The sequence below is a fragment of the Penaeus monodon genome, chromosome 9 (genome assembly GCF_015228065.2).
Source record: "Penaeus monodon isolate SGIC_2016 chromosome 9, NSTDA_Pmon_1, whole genome shotgun sequence".
NCBI classification, from domain to species: Eukaryota; Metazoa; Arthropoda; class Malacostraca; order Decapoda; family Penaeidae; genus Penaeus; species Penaeus monodon.
Window position 1 is genome coordinate 26,240,281 of NC_051394.1, and position 19,380 is coordinate 26,259,660.

Consider the following 19,380-nt stretch of genomic DNA (forward strand, 5'->3'; position numbering starts at 1 on the left):
ATACAAGCAATTTCTGACAGGCAATGGAGAACCTTTGCAGCATAACGATCTCCAAGAATACGCTTTCTGGTCACTGAGAGTTCGTCTAAAGGATCTGAAGGGATGGGAGTCAGAGCTCCAGAGTCTGGCAGATAACAGAGCGTCAGCATCCTCAGCAAGTTCCGAGTCATGTAACGTGAAGTAAGCACTGGGCCTAGTCTGCCTGCCAACCAAAGGACACTCTCACAACACACATCTGACATATTATGATCAAGGTCCATCTTCTGCTTGGCAGAATCTTCTGATTCTCTGAATGTGGCTGTCAGGCTGTCAGAGCTTGTCTTCACCAATGTCAATGTTGGTGACATGAGGTTCCTTTTCTAAGCGGAAGTTGGGCAATGATGTGGAGTGCTCCCCTATAGACTTTATCAGAGCCATGCCATCTGTGCCACTCTTTGGTATGGTAATGCCTGTGGTTGTGGACACACACGAGGGAGAGTATGCAGACACCAGAGGGGTTGGAGTGTCAGGATTACTGGAAGCCTCATCTTCATCTCCACTCATGGAAGGTGAGTGGGGGGATGGACACAGTGAGGGGATGGAGCCAATGCCCTCTTGCAGGGACACCTCATCCAAGCTAATGGTCTCTGATGCAAGAGGTGATCTGCACAAGGAATAATAGATAGGGTGAGATATATATTTCAGGGGGTAATAATGAAATGTGCTTCTTCATCATCTTGCACAAACCTATAAGGAATTTAACCCGTTTTGATAACCAACAGATCTAAACTTCAGTCATCAAAACCTTAGGCTACATCAGTCTCCAAACATCAGAGCAATTGCTGGATTTCTACCCTGCACATAGTAATTATGTATCATAAAACCCTGGACCCAATAGGTATGAAGGATCTTAGCCATGAACCACCACATTCACCCTTTTTTCATTTAACTTTACTTACAAAACTAACCTCATTAAACACAAATCAAAATGTGTGGAAACAAAGGAAATATGACTAATGTGATAAAACAAAAGGAATTTATGAATACAATTTATGGGGAAAATAATGACAGAAACATATATACAATCATTCTTTTTTATAAAATTTATAAAATTTAAAGACCTCATTGCATAACTGTGAAAGGAGAAAGTAGATGGAAAGGTTTTACAAATGGTTGGATAAAAGGGAAAATATTGACAGTACCACATAAAATATTCAAAGGAAAGTGAATATGATTAGGAGCTGCAATTTCCTAGGGTCTCAGAGCAGTAAGGGTAACTTGATTAACACTCATTATGTACTATGTGGCTTTTTTTCATACAGATTTTGTTCCTCTCTATTTGTTGTCACTTTTCTAAGTAAGGTTTTAATTAAATTAAAAGCACTGTTGTTTATAATAGATTCACTATTTCTGATGAACTGCCTGCTACTCTAGTACCTCCTATGAATTAGTTCCCTAGGCAGTTCTATGACAATATTAGGATTTGTTAAAAGCTAAAAAAATATATATACCATAAAAATAAATAAATAAACAAAATCAGTATACTAGTATTTATCACTGCTCTTGTATCATCATCATTCCTATTATAAAAGTGAATGAGTAAACATATAACTCAAAATAGTGCAAATATCATTGAAAATGCAAATATACAAAAAAGTACACCATCAAACAATACTTCTATTTACAAATCACAACATTTCAAACAAGGACAATTAAGGTGTTTTATCTCTATGAACACAATAATTATAAAATGAAATCTTTAAGAAATTTGGGAGTTATTAAGAGGTAAATGTACTATGCTTTTCCCATCTTCCCAATCCTGACAGATATCATGCAACACCATGCAAAGTGAAGTAGTAAAGCACTGGCACTAAATAGTCTAGCCTCACCTCAGCTGATCACTAGCGTCCTGCATAGGTGTATCAGGCGAACTAGCTTCTACTTCTTCCTCCCCGCCTTCAAACACGAACACCTCTGAAATGCCCACATTCTTCAGCATACCTACATCTTTATTCTTTTTTGTGTGATTTCCTTGTATTCCCTACTAATATGTCAAGGCTTCATTCAAAAGTAAATAATGCTTGATTTTTCTTACTTGAAAAATATACATGATGAAAATCTACACATAGCACATAAATCAAAATTACTTTAATTACAATGTTAGCACCAACAGCTATTCTGTGATATGTAATCTATAAATTTCAACACATATCACGCTAGATTTGTGTCAATCTTTTAAAAGTATTAATTCACTCACAACCACAATAGCTCTAACCTGGCTCAGCCTCTGCCTCAGCATCTGTGAGGTCACCTTCTACTCTTGCAGCACCAGCCTCTTCTGCCTCCATTCTGAGGGTGAGCTCTGTGTTGCTGGAGTGTGAGTCCTCCTCACAAGGGGAGGTAACTCCTTCACTACCCAGGCTTATGTCCACACTCCTAGAGCAAATATTTGATAATTATCTGGGGACAACTAGAAGTAGCAAGGGTAGTGTACTTCTAATTCAGCAGAGGATTTAAAATAGCACAAAAAGGTTTGATAACTGGCTCTAGAGTTTCAAACATTTAGGGTATATATAGCAACTTAAATATCTTCAACTTCTTTAACTTACTGGTACAACTTTTTAAGCTAATTGTTTGACTTACAACTAGATAACTTACTTCAATGTAGTTGACTGTTTCCTCACTATCTCTGCAGCTTGTTGTGCTCTTCCTAAAACTTCTTTGTAACCTCCTACACCCTCTATTAATGGTGTGACAAAGAAGGTGAGGAACTTTTGCAACCCAAACCAAACTATTAGCTGCAGTAAGAAAGAGCGATGGAAGAGCTTCAGATGTTTGTCTGTAACAGTTTCAGCTTCAAACAGTTTAACAACCGGTGGTAAGAGGTGTTTGTTCGCTTCCTCTGGCCCAAGGGCTTGGGCTAGGGGACTTGTCAGGTACCAGGCAGCATTTACAGCACTCTCTGGGAATTCAAAGAGCTCTATGAGGTACGGTAGAATGAGACTCAATCCTTCAGAGGACAGACTTGGTAATATCTTTGGTAGGTCCTTAGCAGCCATCTTGACCCTAATTTCAGCCACTTTCGTGATGTACTCATTCCTCTTTTGCAGATCACAACATGAAACTTGAGCTTCACTAAGGAGTTGTGAGTACTGCCTCATCTTGCACACAAAGGTATACAATTTTGGAAAATATGAAGGGAAGACAATTACGTTAATCAGAGACTGAAGAAGCTGGTGAGGGCTGGGAGGAGGGAGACCATCTGAAGACACAGGGTCATACTTGTTAGGGAGAACATAGTCTCCGGTGTCCTGTGCACTATCAATCTGAAATATAACTTGTAGTGTGTGACGAATGCATCTTGGTATGTCAATCTGATCATTCATCAATAGTTTGAGGGCATGGGCATACCTCTCTGGTAGCTTTGCCCTGTTACTAAGCACACGACATTTTGGGGCATTAAACATCTCCACAGTAATGCATCCTATGGCTTGAATGTCTCTTACACGTCTCAGATGAGCAGCCTGCTTGACTGCTTGCTGAATGTCACGGCATTTAAAGGTTCTTTCAGGAATCATCTTTGAAGTCTTCAGGACTAAGTTGAACAACATTTCCACTTGGTTGAGTGCCACAAGTGGATTATAGTCCTGTGGGAGTTGGATCATGGGCATTTCAGGTACCTTTTCCTCAAACAGAGAAGTTCTTGATCTACTCAGCTTCTTTGAAAGAGCTAATGACTTAATGCTCTCAGTCTCTTCATCCTGACGTTCTGGTGCAGAATCTGCCTCACTCTGCTCATCTGATTTCTCTATTTCTGAAAAAAGTGTTATTATTAACATAGTATTATACATACTCAGAAAATAAAATGGCTGCAAAAGGGCTGTACATAGAAAGGGAAATCTACATTACAGAGTTAAAACTAAACAAAAAGTACACCTTTATTTTGTTAAAAATGAAGACATGGACTTTGTTGCTTTGAAGTCTAAACACTCATAATGACAAAGCTTTGTCAAATAACATTACACTTATCCACTAGTCATCAGTCCAGGAAGCCCATTTCTTATTAGAGAGACAACTCACTTCTTTTTCCTAGCCTTCATATGTGTTGGTTTCTTGACATGGGTAGGCCAAGTTCCTTTTGTAAAAAATACTGTCTTGTCCTTACAGAAGTGTTCTTTAGAAAATCTGCGATTTTCTTCAGTGCAGAAGTTGATATGGAGAGGTTTTCTTATTCATTTCACTAACAACTGACTTTCTGCTTGGGAACAGTACCAGGAGAGAGTCCAGCAACAGTTTTCTCAAGTATGTAGACTACCATGCATGTAACTAATATCAGAATTGAATCTTAGTTAGTTAAGTTTTTCTTTAACTATAAATGTATGCTGTCCAAAACCAGCTATAAATGACAGGGTTAGCTGACAGCTTGACAGCTCCTAGAGCAAAGAGGTTAATTTGCCTGGGTAGCTGCCTCAAGCATGATAATTCCCTCCCCCGAACTAGTTGATAGAATGTGAAAATAACCTGTACAAATATTTATTTGTTAATCCTTTGCCGATGGGTGGCATGTACGTACATGCCATGGCATGACTGGATTATCTGCTGGGGGTATGTACGTACATGCCTTGGTGTATGTATGGACATGCCATGAGATTTTTTTTTTTGTTACAATCATAGCAAAATATTATTTTTCTGCCACTGAAAATGTGATTAAGTCATTTTTAACACTTTCTCATTTTTAATAATCACGGCAAAATATTATTTTTCTGCCACTGAAAATGTGATTAAGTCGTTTTTAACACTTTCTCATTTTTACTTAAAAGAAAAAAAAAAAAACTACGATTTCAACTCCATGATGCCACACACTTTTTTTTTATTCAGACTATAGAGCGAATAATGATCAACTATGGAGTCTATATAACAACAAAAATATCCTTCAGTCTTGATTTATCAGGAAGTATGGCAAATAGAGACTTTAGAAAATAATGATAACTGAAAATACAACATATGCTCGTAGTATTACGAAGAAACGGCAAGGGATGCTGGTATTTGGCATGAGCGGTCGCGCATGCTAGGGTGACGATATAAGCCCCTGGTAGTGGGGCCCGGGCCACTATGAATACTACCCGTCAGGAAAGGGTTAAGTTTCTTCTTGTTTTGCAGTCACTGTCCATCATTTTACATACTACTGATTATACAATTATACAAATATAAGAATGTAGTAATAACTGCTGAGAAAAGAATAATTCTGTTTCACATGCTTTACATTCTATTCTAAATCATGATCAGTGCTCAAAGTGCCCAAAGTCCCATTCAAAATTATCTTTGACCAATCCTTTTAGCTGTGATGATGCATGGCCTGTCCTAAACCGCTAGGACTTTTTCATTCGTCATTTTTGTTACTGATTTGCATTTAGTGTCCCCTAACCCTTAGATGACAGTATTAGAAATCTCTCGGTGTCACAGACTCCAGTGATTTCTGGCAACTGTCCCGCTGTACCCAGCAAATCAAGCGGTTTGTTATGATGGCTATACGCGTGGCCTGGCAGTAATGGGTTAATATATCTGGTACTGTTTGGCAAGTTTTCTCTAGTCACACCCATATCATCCTCATTTTCTTGCAGACCATTCTCTACATGAGCCAATCATACAAGTGTGCTCCTTGTCTCTTTCTTCTTATCAATAGAACACAGTGTGAAGTAGTAATTCTGGCATTGGTATATTCTATCCAGCTAAATCCCTCCCCAAAATATATCATTCTGTATCAAAGAAGGTATTCCTATTATACCGTTTTTTTTTCTATTAATCATGCATCTAATTACATCTAGATACATGCAAATACCCATTTTTAAGAGATTTTACAGTAATATGTCATCTTGTTGCATAACATGCATGTAATTTGACCCATTTCTTTCACATGCAGGGGATAAGCCTTTTCAAGTTTGAAACTCAACTTTGATTTAGTTTGATATATGACAATGAAATATACACTTTTCTGGTGTGTAAAATCAAGCTCTTGAAACACCGAAAATCATAATTTGCCTTGGTGGAACTTAGATATTCAGACCTGTTTAGCAGGTAGGGACAGACAAGCTACAGTTCTCGATGGTTAAGATTAGAAGTTCTACACTGATTAACCTCATTAGCTTTTTCCTGACTTGTTTCCTGTCCCCTTGTATATAGGTGCCCTACATGGGTAATGGTTTGAAAGTTTGAAAAAATATGAATTTCCTGCTTAATGGATAATTATTGAGAAAGATTTCTTCACATTCATAAATATTTTCATAATTAATAATTTGAACGGTAAATCTATTGATGTATGAACAGTACTGATGAAAGCCAAAATGAATGTATTATGAAAAATTAAAATTCATGAAGAGTACTTTCTTTTCATCTGTACTTTCTTGAATCCCTAAAAGGGATGATTATGAAGGAAGTACACATATGCTTTCCGCAAGAAAACAGTGTACCATCGAATGTACACTTAACCCTTACAATCCAGATGACATGATCATCATGTCATGAAAAATTTGGGTTGAGGGGCAAAATCTGGCTAAGGGTCAGAGTAATGGGAACTTGCCATCATGAGAATTCTGGCTGAAGGCTGGGGTGATGGGAATGACTTGCCTTGAGTGCACAAAGCTCTTGGAGGGTGATTAGACTCAGTAAGCATTCAGGAAGGGGCTTCTGCATTATTGCCATCAATAAACATGTGGAATGTACCATCCATGAGCCATGACTGGAAGAGTGCTGGCTCCTGAAAGGACACTATTTCCATGCTCACGATCCTATGCCTACCCAATGTGATCAGTAGTGTGGATTGCATTACAGAAAAATATAAATTATGTAAAATAAAAAAAAATTACACAAAGACCAAAATGTTACAAGGAACACAGGAAAAGGGCAAAACAGCTAAAAATGCTTATGCAGAAAATTAGAAAATAATATTGAAAAGGGATGCACAAGTGTTCATGTGCCCCATTCCTCTGTAGCAGCTTGGCTGCCATGCTGGCAGCCAAGCAGCTACAGAGGAATGCTCCTGGGATTGAGAAGTTTGTCTGGTGAAGTAAGCACAACATCCCCAGATGACACAGCTTTGAAGTGAGTCCTGTTGTCAAGGTGATGTTTCATGTGTCGTGCATGCCCTTGGAGATGTTCAGCTGTTTTTTCAACGAAGATTTCCTTGATCTAATCACCCAGGAGACCAACTGGTAAGTATCATTATTGCTTTTGTGTTTTTTTCATTTTTATCCACGTCTCTTACATTGAGCAGTCAGAATGTATTACTTGTTTTTCTTTTCCACCCCCAAAGGTATGCAGTCGCCCACCCTCCTGCCACCTCTTCTCACATGAGGAAGTGGATGCCCACATATAGGCAGGAGTTTTGGCATACCTTGGTATCCGCGTGATAATGGGGATGGTGTATCTCCGCAGTTATCTTATCTACTGGTCGACTAACCACATTCTGTGACACGAACTCACTGCTGAGGTCATGAAAAGGGATTAGTTTGACCAGTTGACAATACACCTCCATTTTATGTACTTTAAAGAAGGAGCTCAACTCCTGGAGGACATTATGTGGAAGTTCAGACTAGTTGTGGACTCTCTCAATGACTCATTCTGGTCAACATTTGTGTCTGGACAGGGCATCACCATTGACGAGCTGCTGTGGAAGTTCCATGGGAGGCTTGGCTTCAAGACCTAAAACCTAACCAAGTTGAAGGTCTATAAGCATTGTGCCAATACCAGCCCGGCTGCAGGGTACACTACTTGCTTCAAGGTGTACACCAGGCAAGACCATGATGACATGCCCTTGTCCACAAAAATGGAGTTTGGCAACTTCCTTGGGAAGGGATAACAGTTATTTGTGAATAACAGGTAAATGTTGCCAAATCTGCTTTCACATAAGACTAATGCAGTAGGGACAGCCTGGCTGAACGGGAAGTTCTTGCCCAAGGACCTTAGTGTGAAGAGGAAGAGTGATGTCGATTACCACAACAGTGAGATGGGGTTGCTGTCCTTGATGTGGAAGGACCCCAGCAATGTCACCATGCTGTCAACAGTCCATACCATTGCAATGGATGGGGATAAGCCATTAGTGGTAAAAGATTAAAACATCAGTATGAAGGGTGTTGATGTTGGTGATCAGATGGCCAGTTGCTATCCAATGACTTGCCACTCTTTGACATGGCCATTGTTAACACCTAGGCCGTTCATCATGCCCTGGGATCAGAGGAATCACAGAAGGCCTTCTGAATTGGCCTCACATCTGAGCTCTTGGGGGAGTTTAGAGAAGGGACCGACTCAACAAGGAACAGAGCTGCATTGAGACCAACCATTGCAGTCAGGGCTATGCAGCAGCGATGGCATGCAGTTTCAGAGATACCTGATGGCAGGAGATGATGTTAGGTATGCTCTGAACAGTCATCAGAGAAGCAGGAAAAGTCGACTGTAACATCTGACTTTGTACTTGGGGCTGCTTTGAGCTGTGGCATGCTGTGCACAACAACAACAACAACAACAAAAAATTACCCTTATGATATCTTGGCAATTATGTTACGGAGTGTAAGGCAGAATGGCATTATAAGAGAGCCTGGACTCTAAAACTACCATCCATTGCAATATGTGTTGAGATTGTATTTTAGCTTTATGAGCACATAAAACTTTGTGTTCAGTTCTTAAAAGCATATATTTCAATATGATCCCAAGGCTATAAATGGGGCATAAAACTAGAGCTTACACTATGACTTGGTCGCTCGTGCTGGGTGGCGCGCACGGAGGTCCCTGGTAGCAGCCACTCACCCCTATAAATACCACCCAGAAAGTAGGGAGTCCGGCACTCCAAAGGCACCACAGTTAGTGGGGTTAACCCACTGGATCTGGTTGCATCATGGCATTTCACATAAAAATATGGGTATTAGGCTTATGTGAGCGGCTGCTCTTCCGGGTAGCTTCTTGTCAGCAGGGCGCACGCTGACAATACTCTATGCCTCCTATTTGGAAAACCTTTTTACACATGAGTATTTTTTATTTTTGTGGCCATTTTCCGATGTCCATATTTGCCACCTGATTTGCATTATTTAGATGGTAATATTTTTTTTCTTTAAACAGACTCCAATCATCTCTCTAGGTAGTGTACAACTTAGTGCAAGAAAAATGAAACTATGTAACACTATGTTATTTGTGTATTTATTTTTTTTTATGTAATATTCAATTTTCAATTTACAACCTGCATTACTGCTCATGGTGCCAGCAGGTAATTAGTGTCAGATACACCTGTATGGATTTCTGCTTGTTGCAAACATGCATACAGAATTTGATAATTACATTACACATAGTTATGAATTTGTGACAGTCCAAAGAACATTTTTATATACCAATATCAGAAAAAACTAAAATCACACTGACTTAAGGAGGGGTTAAAGGGTCTAAATGAGTTAGCCAAGAATGTCCAAGAATGAAGAAACTACCAAAGGACTATCTTAGCCAAAACCAGTTTATTTCTTTTGAGGTGCAAGGGCATAAGTGCCAACAGGTAAACTTCAGATGCAGGTAATTAGAGTCAGGTACACCTGTACGGACTCTTAACCCTTTGCCGACAGGTGGCATGTACGTTTATGCCATGGCATGCCTGGACTATCTGCCGGTGGCATGTACATACATGTCATGGTGTATGTATGGCCATGCCATGAGTTTTTTTTTGTTACAATTATGGCAAAATATAATTTTTTTGCCACTGAAAATGTGATTAAGGAGTTTTTAACACTTTTTCACATTTTTAGCGTCTAAAAAATTTCGTTGGTAATCGACTACATTGGCCAAAGATATTATATAGTATTCATGAAGTGATGGTGTAAAACCACATGAAAATACCGATATGTATTTTGGTAAATAAAAAAAATCACGTATTTATAAAAACACTGAACATAAAATTATATCTATATGGAAGTAATAATATAAACCTGTTGAAACTAAAGTTTATCTTATAAAATAACTTGAAAAAAATGCAAAATACAAACAAAACCTACGATTTCAACTCCATGATGCCACACACTGCTTATTTTATTCAGACTATAGAGCGAATAATGATCAACTATGGAGTCAATATAACAATAAAAAATATCCTACAGTCTTGATTTTAACAGAAAATATGGCAAATAGAGAGCTTAGAAAATAATAATACTGAAAATACAACATATGCTCGTAGTATTACGAAGAAACAGCAAGGGATGCTGGTATTTGGCATGAGCGGTCGCGCATGCTAGCGTGACGATATAAGCCCCTGGTAGCGGGGCCCGGGCCACTATGAATACTACCCGTCAGGAAAGAGTTAAGTTTCTTTTTGTTTTGCAGCCACTGTCCATCATTTTACATACTACTGATTATACAATTATACAAATGTAAGAAAGGCAAGGGATGCTGGTATTGAGCATGAGCGACAGTCGTGCATGCTCAGGTGACGATTTGAGCCCCTGGCAGCGGGGCCCGGCCACCATGAATACCACCCGTCGGGAAAGGGTTAACCATGCAAGGAAATCTGATATCTTACTTGCTTCCTGCTGTGCTGGGATGCTGAACTTGGGAGGGGAGCGTCCAAGGTAGGGTGAAGGGGTCAATCTTGGTGGGTGAGGCACAGAGAACAACTGTACTAATGCTCCAGTTGACAGGGTGGTGTGAGCATCAACCAGCTGCAGACAGACGTTCTTTGCCTTGACAGCTGCACTACCAGATAATCTGTGGAAGGGATTAGTATGAAGTCACTGAAGGGAAGATTCTGATCCCTAAGAGATAGTGGTGAAAAGAGAAGAAGACATCAAGTGACAAAATTCTATTTCATTAACGATCATCCACAGTATCTCAATTTTTAACAATATGTTTCCGAAATAATTCTATAAAACATTTGGCACAATTCAAGGTATCAACATTCTCAGGAAATGCCACCAAGTGACTCTCACAAAGACTAACTTGTGTCCAAAATTAAGATCAATCCAGTGATGTAGGCGCTGTGACACACGGTTACTCTCAAGAACTGAGCGATGGTAGCCAAGGAAATCATCGACACAAGTACACCAATCAGGAACTTCCAGATCACCCAGGTCATCATGGATGCTCTGGAATAACATTTTGGTATTAATAAAATGTTAATGTGTGATTATGTGTGTAATAATTATCGTAATATTACTTTACAGCATTTCTGTAGTGCCTTTATCCTAATTGTTAACTCATTTCTATTCTTTTTGCCACAATACTTTACCATAGTGCTATATGACTTATGATCTAGCACAATTAGTTTTATCCATTAACCATTCTGTGGTGCATCTAAATTACTCCTGATACATAAGGATTGGTTGTGATTACCATCCGCTGAAAATGTTGAACTTGAACTTGGGCCAGCATGACTGCTGGCTGAGATTGCAACAACTGCACCAAATAGCGTGTGTGTGTGTGTGTGTGTGTGTGTGTGTGTGTGTGTGTGTGTGTGTGTGTGTGTGTGTGTGTGTGTGGTGTTATGTTTGTGTGTGTGTCTGTGTGAGATAATATTCTAATATATGCCACCAGGAATGATGAGCACTGCCAACAGTGAGTTTAGTTAATTAATTGTATTTATACACAGATGGCTTTGAAAGTGTGATTAAGTCGTTTTTAATACTTTCTCATTTTTACTATGAAAAAAAAAAAAAAAAAAAAAAAAAAGATTTGAACTTCATGATGCCGCACACTGCTTGTTTTATTCAGACTATAGACTGAATAATGATCAAGTATGGAGTCTATATAACAACAAAAATACCCTTCAGTCTCGATTTATCAGGAAATATGACAAGTAGAGACTAGAAAATAATGAAAACTGAAAATACAACATATCCTCGTAGTATTACGAAGAAACAGCAAGGGATGCTGGTATTTGGCATGAGCGGTTACGCATGCTAGGGTGACGATATAAGCCCCCGGCAACGAGGCCCAGGCCACTATGAATACTACCCGTCAGGAAAGGGTTGCTAGCATTAGAAGAACAAGCAAACATTTTTTTCTGATAGCTCAGGAAAGGAAAATCAAGTGAGGGTAAGTAAAATACTAACTGATGACTTGGTGGCTAAGCACTTGTGGAACCATCTATGTATAGATATATTTCACAAAACAATTTTACAGTGAATATCACATTGAGTTAATGAACAATTTTACTTTTTCAGAAGAGTTATATATAACTGATAATCATAAAACAAATGCTCTTGAAATCATTCCTATGTATTATGAAAAATATTCTTCAACCTCAGTGGTTAACCTCCAAAACAACCCTTGCCTTAGCCACTTACTTTGAATATTGCAGGATCAGTATAAAATTCAGGTATACATTCATCTGGAGTCCAAAGATAAAGGCGACTAATTGTGGCAGGATAATGCTCAGGAACCCACTGCTGGCGGACATATTTTGTCAGCAACTCCTTTGGGGTTATCCGGGCCTTGTAGACATAATAAGTTATCTCACTGAAGACTTCTGTGACATGATGTGCAACCTGTAAACAAATAAAATATATATGTACATATTAACTAAAATTAATGAAGATCAGTAACATTAAACATTATTTTTGAGAGAACCATAAACCTAATAACTGAACCCAACAACATACAGCCTGCTTGTTCTGTCCTTGACTGGCAGCCATCTGGTAGGTGTGGTCCAGCTGCTGATCACCCTTATTCAGCCTGAATTTTGTCTTGGTCAAGTCCCTCCAGCCAGAATTTCTCCCTGTGAAGTCCATCACCCAAGGCACAGTGGGATGATGATGTGGCGAGTTGAACTTTCTACCAGCGAAGAAGTTCAGGCATAAAAGGTAGTCAAGGGTTGTTATTTGGTGGCCGACCTGGGTGAATCAATGAATACATTAAGAAAAAACATGTTTGGTTAGTAGTGATGACTGATTACTGATGACTGATTATCCATACAGTAGGACAGGTAATTAAGGAAACCAGGGAGGAACTACCTAATCTGTGAATCAAGATCCCTAATTAAAGATAAAATAAAAAAAAAACATGTCTATGATCTTGCTTATTCACAGAATCAAGAAATACAGAATAATGGGAAAGCATTCAATAAATTCTGAATAGGACTTCCAGAAACTTTATTTCCCAACATATAACCTTCAATCATTATTTAAAGATTTCTCTGAAAAGAGCCGCATATGTAGACTTATTCAAGTAAAAATAAATTATCTAGATTAAATGTATATAAATATATATATGTACATATATATATGTATATAATATATATATATATATATATATATATATATATATATATATATATATATATATATATATATATATATGTTACAGTAAAGTTGTGAAATCAGGGATTTCAGGAAATCCCTAAAATTTTCTGTAAATTCATGAAATCACTGTTGCACTCAGGGATTTCATGAATTTACTGAAATATCCAGGAAAGTCATGAAATCCCTAAATTGGGAAAGTCAGGGATTTCATGAAATTACTGTTTTGATCTTTTTCACATGTGTGGATGAGCAAGGGTTAGAATTATGACCTGCAATAATGTCCTTAATAACATTAATAGAATTGCTGTCACAAGGAGTGTCCTTCGGATTAAAACTATTTGAAAAATCCATTATTTAGTTCCTGATAAAAACATGACAACAGGTATCTATAACATTTATTTTATTTATAAGAGCATACATTTGTTCATTCATAAGAGCATACATATATTGCTAAATCATAACTATTCATTACATTCCTATCTGGATACCTGACAGCTATTCAACAATCAGCATTTATTAGCACAGTTGACACTTTCATGGCACCAAGAGTTACATTTTGCTTTAGCTTTGAAACACTTACATCTGTTAGTTGAACATTTCTTCAGACCACTACAGTTGCATCTAGTGAATCCCTGACCAGCACATGTAGATTGTGCAATGACAGCTTCCCGAAGTGACACTGCAGTATCCTGATTTACGTCATCTTCTGTCAGCAAACGCTGGGGGCAGAGGTCATACTGATTACTAGAATACTGACCCTTTAGAACACCCGACTTCACAGAGATTTTATACTGGTCATTGTCCAAATCTCTGCTGACAATAACACCCAGGATATTCCGCAGATCTCCTCTACCATGATCCACAGCTGGAATTGGGACAGAAACATTGTCACCAGGCTCAGCAGTTTTAAAGTCTAAGTGCCATGTTTGACCATTCTCTCAGCTTGGGATACCTGCCCTCTCTGTATGCTTCCACTCTACATTTCTGAATTTGATCTGGGATCTGAAGTATCTGAGGTTGAACAATGCATCAACAGAAAGTGCCCTCACTTCTTCTTTTCTTTCTTTTAAGGTTTAGGTTCATGTCAGCGCCGGGTCACAGCTGATACTTAATTGAGTTTTCATGTTGTGATGCTTTGGAATGAGTAGTGGTAGGTCCCCAGTTCCTTTCCACTGAGATGCGGTGGACTTTTAGGTAATCTTCTCCTATTTTAAATCTGGGCTTAGCCCAGCACTTGATTTGGGCTGGCTGGCCACCAGTGGCTAGGTAGGCAATCAAGGTGAAGTTCCTTGCCCATGGAAAAACGCGGGGTCGGTGACTTGAACCTTCGAATTCGGGTTTGCCGTCGTGACATTTTGAGTCCGACCTCAACCCATTCGGGCCACCGCCATTGACGATATGGGCTTTCTTTATTTGTTCTTAGCAATTTAGAGGGGGTGGTTTTGCATTGCCTTCTGCCCGGGTTTCTTTTTATCGAGTCACCATCTCTATTTACCCGCATAAACGGTGGCTTGGCCACCCGGGTGGCTAGGCAGGCCAATTGAGGTGAAGTCCTGCCCAAGGGAAACAACGCGCGGTCGGTGACTCCGAACCCTCGAACTCAGTTTGCCGTGTGACAGTCTTGGTCGACGCTCTAACCATTCAGCCACCGCGGCCCAGTCATTCACTTCAGTGGTGAATAAATCATTATTGTCACTTGTAGTCGCTTCGCTAGTGGTCACTGAACCAGTAGAACTTGCAGCAGAACCTGTTGTTATTGTTGTATCATCTCCTGACATAATTGCTATGAGATCATCCTCACTCTCCAACCTTGAGACAACTTCTGTGGGTAGAGCTGAAGAAGTCAGGCCAACTCTGGCTTCACCACCAAACAACGCAGAGTATGGAGAGCACTTTATCCCTGAATGGTGAGCAGCATTTTCCTGAAACTGAACTTGATACCAACTGACCAGTCTTGTGAATTATTGTCTGCAAGCCAGGTACCTAACATATCCTTAATGTCACCATTCGCACGTTGCACAGAACCCTGACTTTGTGGATGACGAGGCTTCCCATGAACCATGGTGAGACTTGCCCATATTTCTTTTAGCTCTGTAATCACTCTGGATGTGAACTCTGAGCCATTATCACTTTGAAGAACAGCATGAAAAGGAAGATATCTACAAGCTGGTAGGTAACCTCTGCAGCATGTTTGGTTTGAAAAGGACAAAGAATGCAGAATTTGGTGAGATGGTCTTGGTACACCATGATCCATTTAAAGTTGGAGTGTGGCACTTATTGCATGTCAATCAAATCAACCTGGCCACTAGAAGCAAATTCCTTGCTGAGGATAGGACGCACCACAACACCCTTGGTCATTGGTCTTTTCCTTTTCTTCTGACATTCCTCACACAGTGATTTGAAGAACTCTAAGACCTTTGTTGTGATGTTGGCATATTTTCACTGTAACTCCTTAATCATGCGGTCACGCCCACCATCTTCTGTTGAAATATGAGCACGTTTGATGACGTCTCCTCAATAGTTACATAATATAGGGGTGGCTCATCTGCATTTGTCTGTTTTTTTATAAGCTTTTCCAGGTCACCACATTGGAGGACATCTGAAAAGAAATAGAATGCATTAATTCAGTAAAACTATAATTATCACTACTATTTTACAGCAAATATTTTTCTTATTTACTCCATAAATGTTAAAGTCAGTGGCTAGGGTTTGGGGCAGCAGTTACTACAAAGAAATACGAACCACAGATTGATATGACATGCTTACAAAACATATCTGTCAGTCTGCATGAAATAGTCAAACAGTACGTGAGCTAAGTATAACAATGATTTTAATCTTTACAGTGCTGAATTATTTTTGTGAAAAATTGATCAGTATTACTTGTAGTCTCTGTTACCCCATGTTCTGGCTCCTTTTGCAGCCAGACCATGGAGTAACTGAGACTACAAGAAATACTGGTCATAGTCATCAAAAGGAATTTCATAACAAATGCTACAAGGTGTCACACGTGGGATTTCTTGCTGACATTACCTCTAAGTTTTGAATTGGTGCTCTGTCAGAGAAACTTTCTCTGTTATCTGACAGTAACCATAAGAATAACACTTATAATTAACAGTGCATCATAATAGGTAATGAAAACTAATTATATCTCAGGGATTTACAACAAATAAACAAAATATCTTACTTGGACAGAAGATAATAGTCACTTCTCTTCATATGACTATTTGCTGATGAAGATTTAATGCTGTCTATCCTTCTGTAGGGGGCCGCGGTGGCCGAATGGTTAGAGCGTCGGACTCAAGACTGTCACGACGGCAATCTGAGTTCGAGGGTTCGAGTCACCGGCCGGCCCATTGTTTCCCTTGGGCAAGGAATTCACCCCGATGCCTGCCTAGCCACTGGGTGGCCAAGCCAGCTCAAGTCAGTGCCGGGGAAATAGAGATGGGACTCGATAAAAAACACCGGGCGGAAGGCAATGGCAAACCCCTGCTCTAAATTGTAAGAAAAAAAAACATGGAAGCCCATGATCGCAAGGCCGCGGTGGCCGAATGGGTTTGAGTGTCGGAACTCAAGACGTCACGACGGCAATCTGAATTTGAGGGTTCGAGTCACCGACCACCGCGTTGTTCCCTTGGGCAAGGAACTTCACCTTTGATGCCTACCCAGCCACTGGGTGGCCAAGCCAGCCCAAGTCAAATGCTGGTCCCAAGCCCAGATAAATAGAGAGAATGATTACCTAAAAGGTACCACCGGCACTCTCCGTGGAAAGGAACTGGGTGACCCTACCACGTTACTCACTCAAGAGCATCACAACATGAAACTACAATTTAAATATCATGCTGTGACCACGGCGGCTCAGACAGACCTACCGTTAAAAAAAATCCCTCTGTGTATCACCCTTTTGGGAAAATATTTTTCTTGCTTTTTTATAAAATTTGGGGACAGCTCATTCGAATCTCTCTTCAATACTCTCAGAACCCATCAGGACACGTGAAATTAAAGGGAGTTTTAAAAAGCAATTTACGGGGTTTTAAAGGGGAAAAGGGGGGAGGAGGGGGTATAAAGAGAGAAAGGAAAGGGCAAGGGGGTAACACAGAGCAGGAGAGGACGACGAAGGAAGCAAAGGGGAGGTCAGATCAGGTTGGGGTTTGGGGTGGACTATGGCAGGGGGGCCGGTATAAAGGAGAAAAAGGAGGATGGGGATGCTGGGACTGCGGCGGGAAAAGCCGCTGTTCGGGTTTGAAATTAAGCAGCAGCTTTATTAAGGAGGATTCCACCATTTGCGGGCTGGACTCAGGGGAAGGAAAGATAATTGCGCCTTTTCCCCGGATAAGTGAGGAAAATGAGAGGGTAGTTTGGAGAACGAAAGATCAGGAAGCGATCCCCACCCGGGTTAGGGGGTCACAGAGCGGAGGGGCGGAGGAAGAAAAGTGGCAGCACCTCTCTTTACATGGAGGGAGGTTTTGAGAAAAAAGTGTAGTACTACCACTAGGCATTTTTAATCTACTTTGTGGGTTTTTTGCCTACTACAAATGGTGTATTTTACCTTTACTTAACTTATGTAAAACCCAACTAGGTAGGGATGAAATCCCAAAAAAAAGCAACTCATGGCATGAATTGAAAAAGAAAAATCGTAAAAAATTTTTGTTTTCATAGTTTTACTAACCATCCATAAGATAGTGTAAAAGCAAGGATAGATTCGGGGTTTTTTGTAATTTCCGGTTTTCAGTAAATTCACGAAACCCCCAATAAAACAGTGATTTCATGAAATTTACAAAAATTTTTGGGGATTTCTAAAAAAATTTTTCAAACTTTACTGTAACACACACACACAAACCACCATATTTTATAAAAATTATATATAAATTTGTACACTGCACCCACCCACAACACACACACCCCCACACTGTGGTGGGTATTGTTATATGGGCCGAGTGGTTTAGAGATGGGCTAAAGACTGGCACGACGGCAACTGAGTTCGGGGTTTTTGATCAGGGCCCGGCGCGTTTTTCCCTTTGGGGCAAGGAATTCACCCGTTTCCCTCCCTACCCGGTGGCCAATCCCCCAAGTCAGTGGGCCCCCAAGGCTGGAAAATAGAGGAATAAACCAAAAAGGAAACACCGCATCTCTGGGAAAGGGAACTTTGGACCCTCCCCATACTCACCCAAAATCACAACAGGGAAAAACTACAATTAAGTATCATGCTGTGACCTGGCGGCTAAAAAAAAAAACCAAAAAAAAAAAAAAAAAAAAAAAAAAATTTATATATAATATTATATATATATATAATTAAAATATATGAAAAAATGGGCAGTATTCCAATCACATCAAAAAAGGGTATGCTAGTTAGCAGGGTGACCTCCCACCATCCTTCCCACTAAAACTCGATTTAGCTTTTTTTTCCATTGTACCACGACAGCCCCAAATATTTTTGATTTTGCCTCATTTTGTCTTGGGTTTGCCTCTTCCTCTGTTTCATACCATCCCTGTCGATTTTTTCTCAATATTTTTACTTCTCATTAAAAACAATAAATTTAATTTTTCCCTTGTTCAAGAGTCCAACGTGGTTTTTAAATTTTTTTTTTCTCAGGATTTCTTTGTTCTCTTCTGCCCAGTAATAGCATACTCGTCTGTAAAACCACATTTCAAAACTATTGATCTTTTTTTCTATCTACTTCAACACCCAACACTCAAAAAACCATATGAAGCAATTGGGAAAACTAATGATTCAAAAAACCTCACTTTGCCGTAAGGTAATGCTTGGGTCTTTCCAGATGTTATTGAGAGAAATTTGTGGCGTTTTGGCAGGGTAATTTTTCTTTTATCTCCGGTAAATAAAATTTTTTTTATTTAAAAAACAGCCCAAGATAATGAACTTTTTCACATTTTCCCAATCATTCATTGTTGTAACTGTTCATATTTTTTCTTTCCCGGATCTTGAACTTCAGATCTTTTTTTTCTTGGCTTTAAAAAACAACCCAGTTTTTTCGCTTTTTCCCCAATTTTATCTTAGTTGTTGTAGTTCAGGATACTGTGGAAATCAAAACATATCATGGGGTCCCTCAGATTTTGTATCCCAACACCACAGTTCCCTAAAAATTTCTCTAGAGCACCTCTAAATTTTTCAGAAATATATTAA

At 39.4% G+C, this 19,380-nt stretch overlaps 1 protein-coding gene across 1 annotated transcript in view; it reads right to left on the minus strand.

Annotated features, from left to right (window-relative positions):
* The window catches only part of LOC119577076 (WD repeat-containing protein 81-like), a 72,417-nt gene that overhangs the window by 31,925 nt on the left and 21,112 nt on the right, over window positions 1–19,380 (minus strand). Inside the window, 9 exon segments of the mRNA XM_037924754.1 lie at window positions 5–317; window positions 319–643; window positions 1,869–1,953; window positions 2,255–2,415; window positions 2,638–3,793; window positions 10,526–10,710; window positions 10,942–11,087; window positions 12,288–12,488; window positions 12,603–12,833. Coding sequence (XP_037780682.1) covers window positions 5–317; window positions 319–643; window positions 1,869–1,953; window positions 2,255–2,415; window positions 2,638–3,793; window positions 10,526–10,710; window positions 10,942–11,087; window positions 12,288–12,488; window positions 12,603–12,833 — 2,803 coding nt within the window.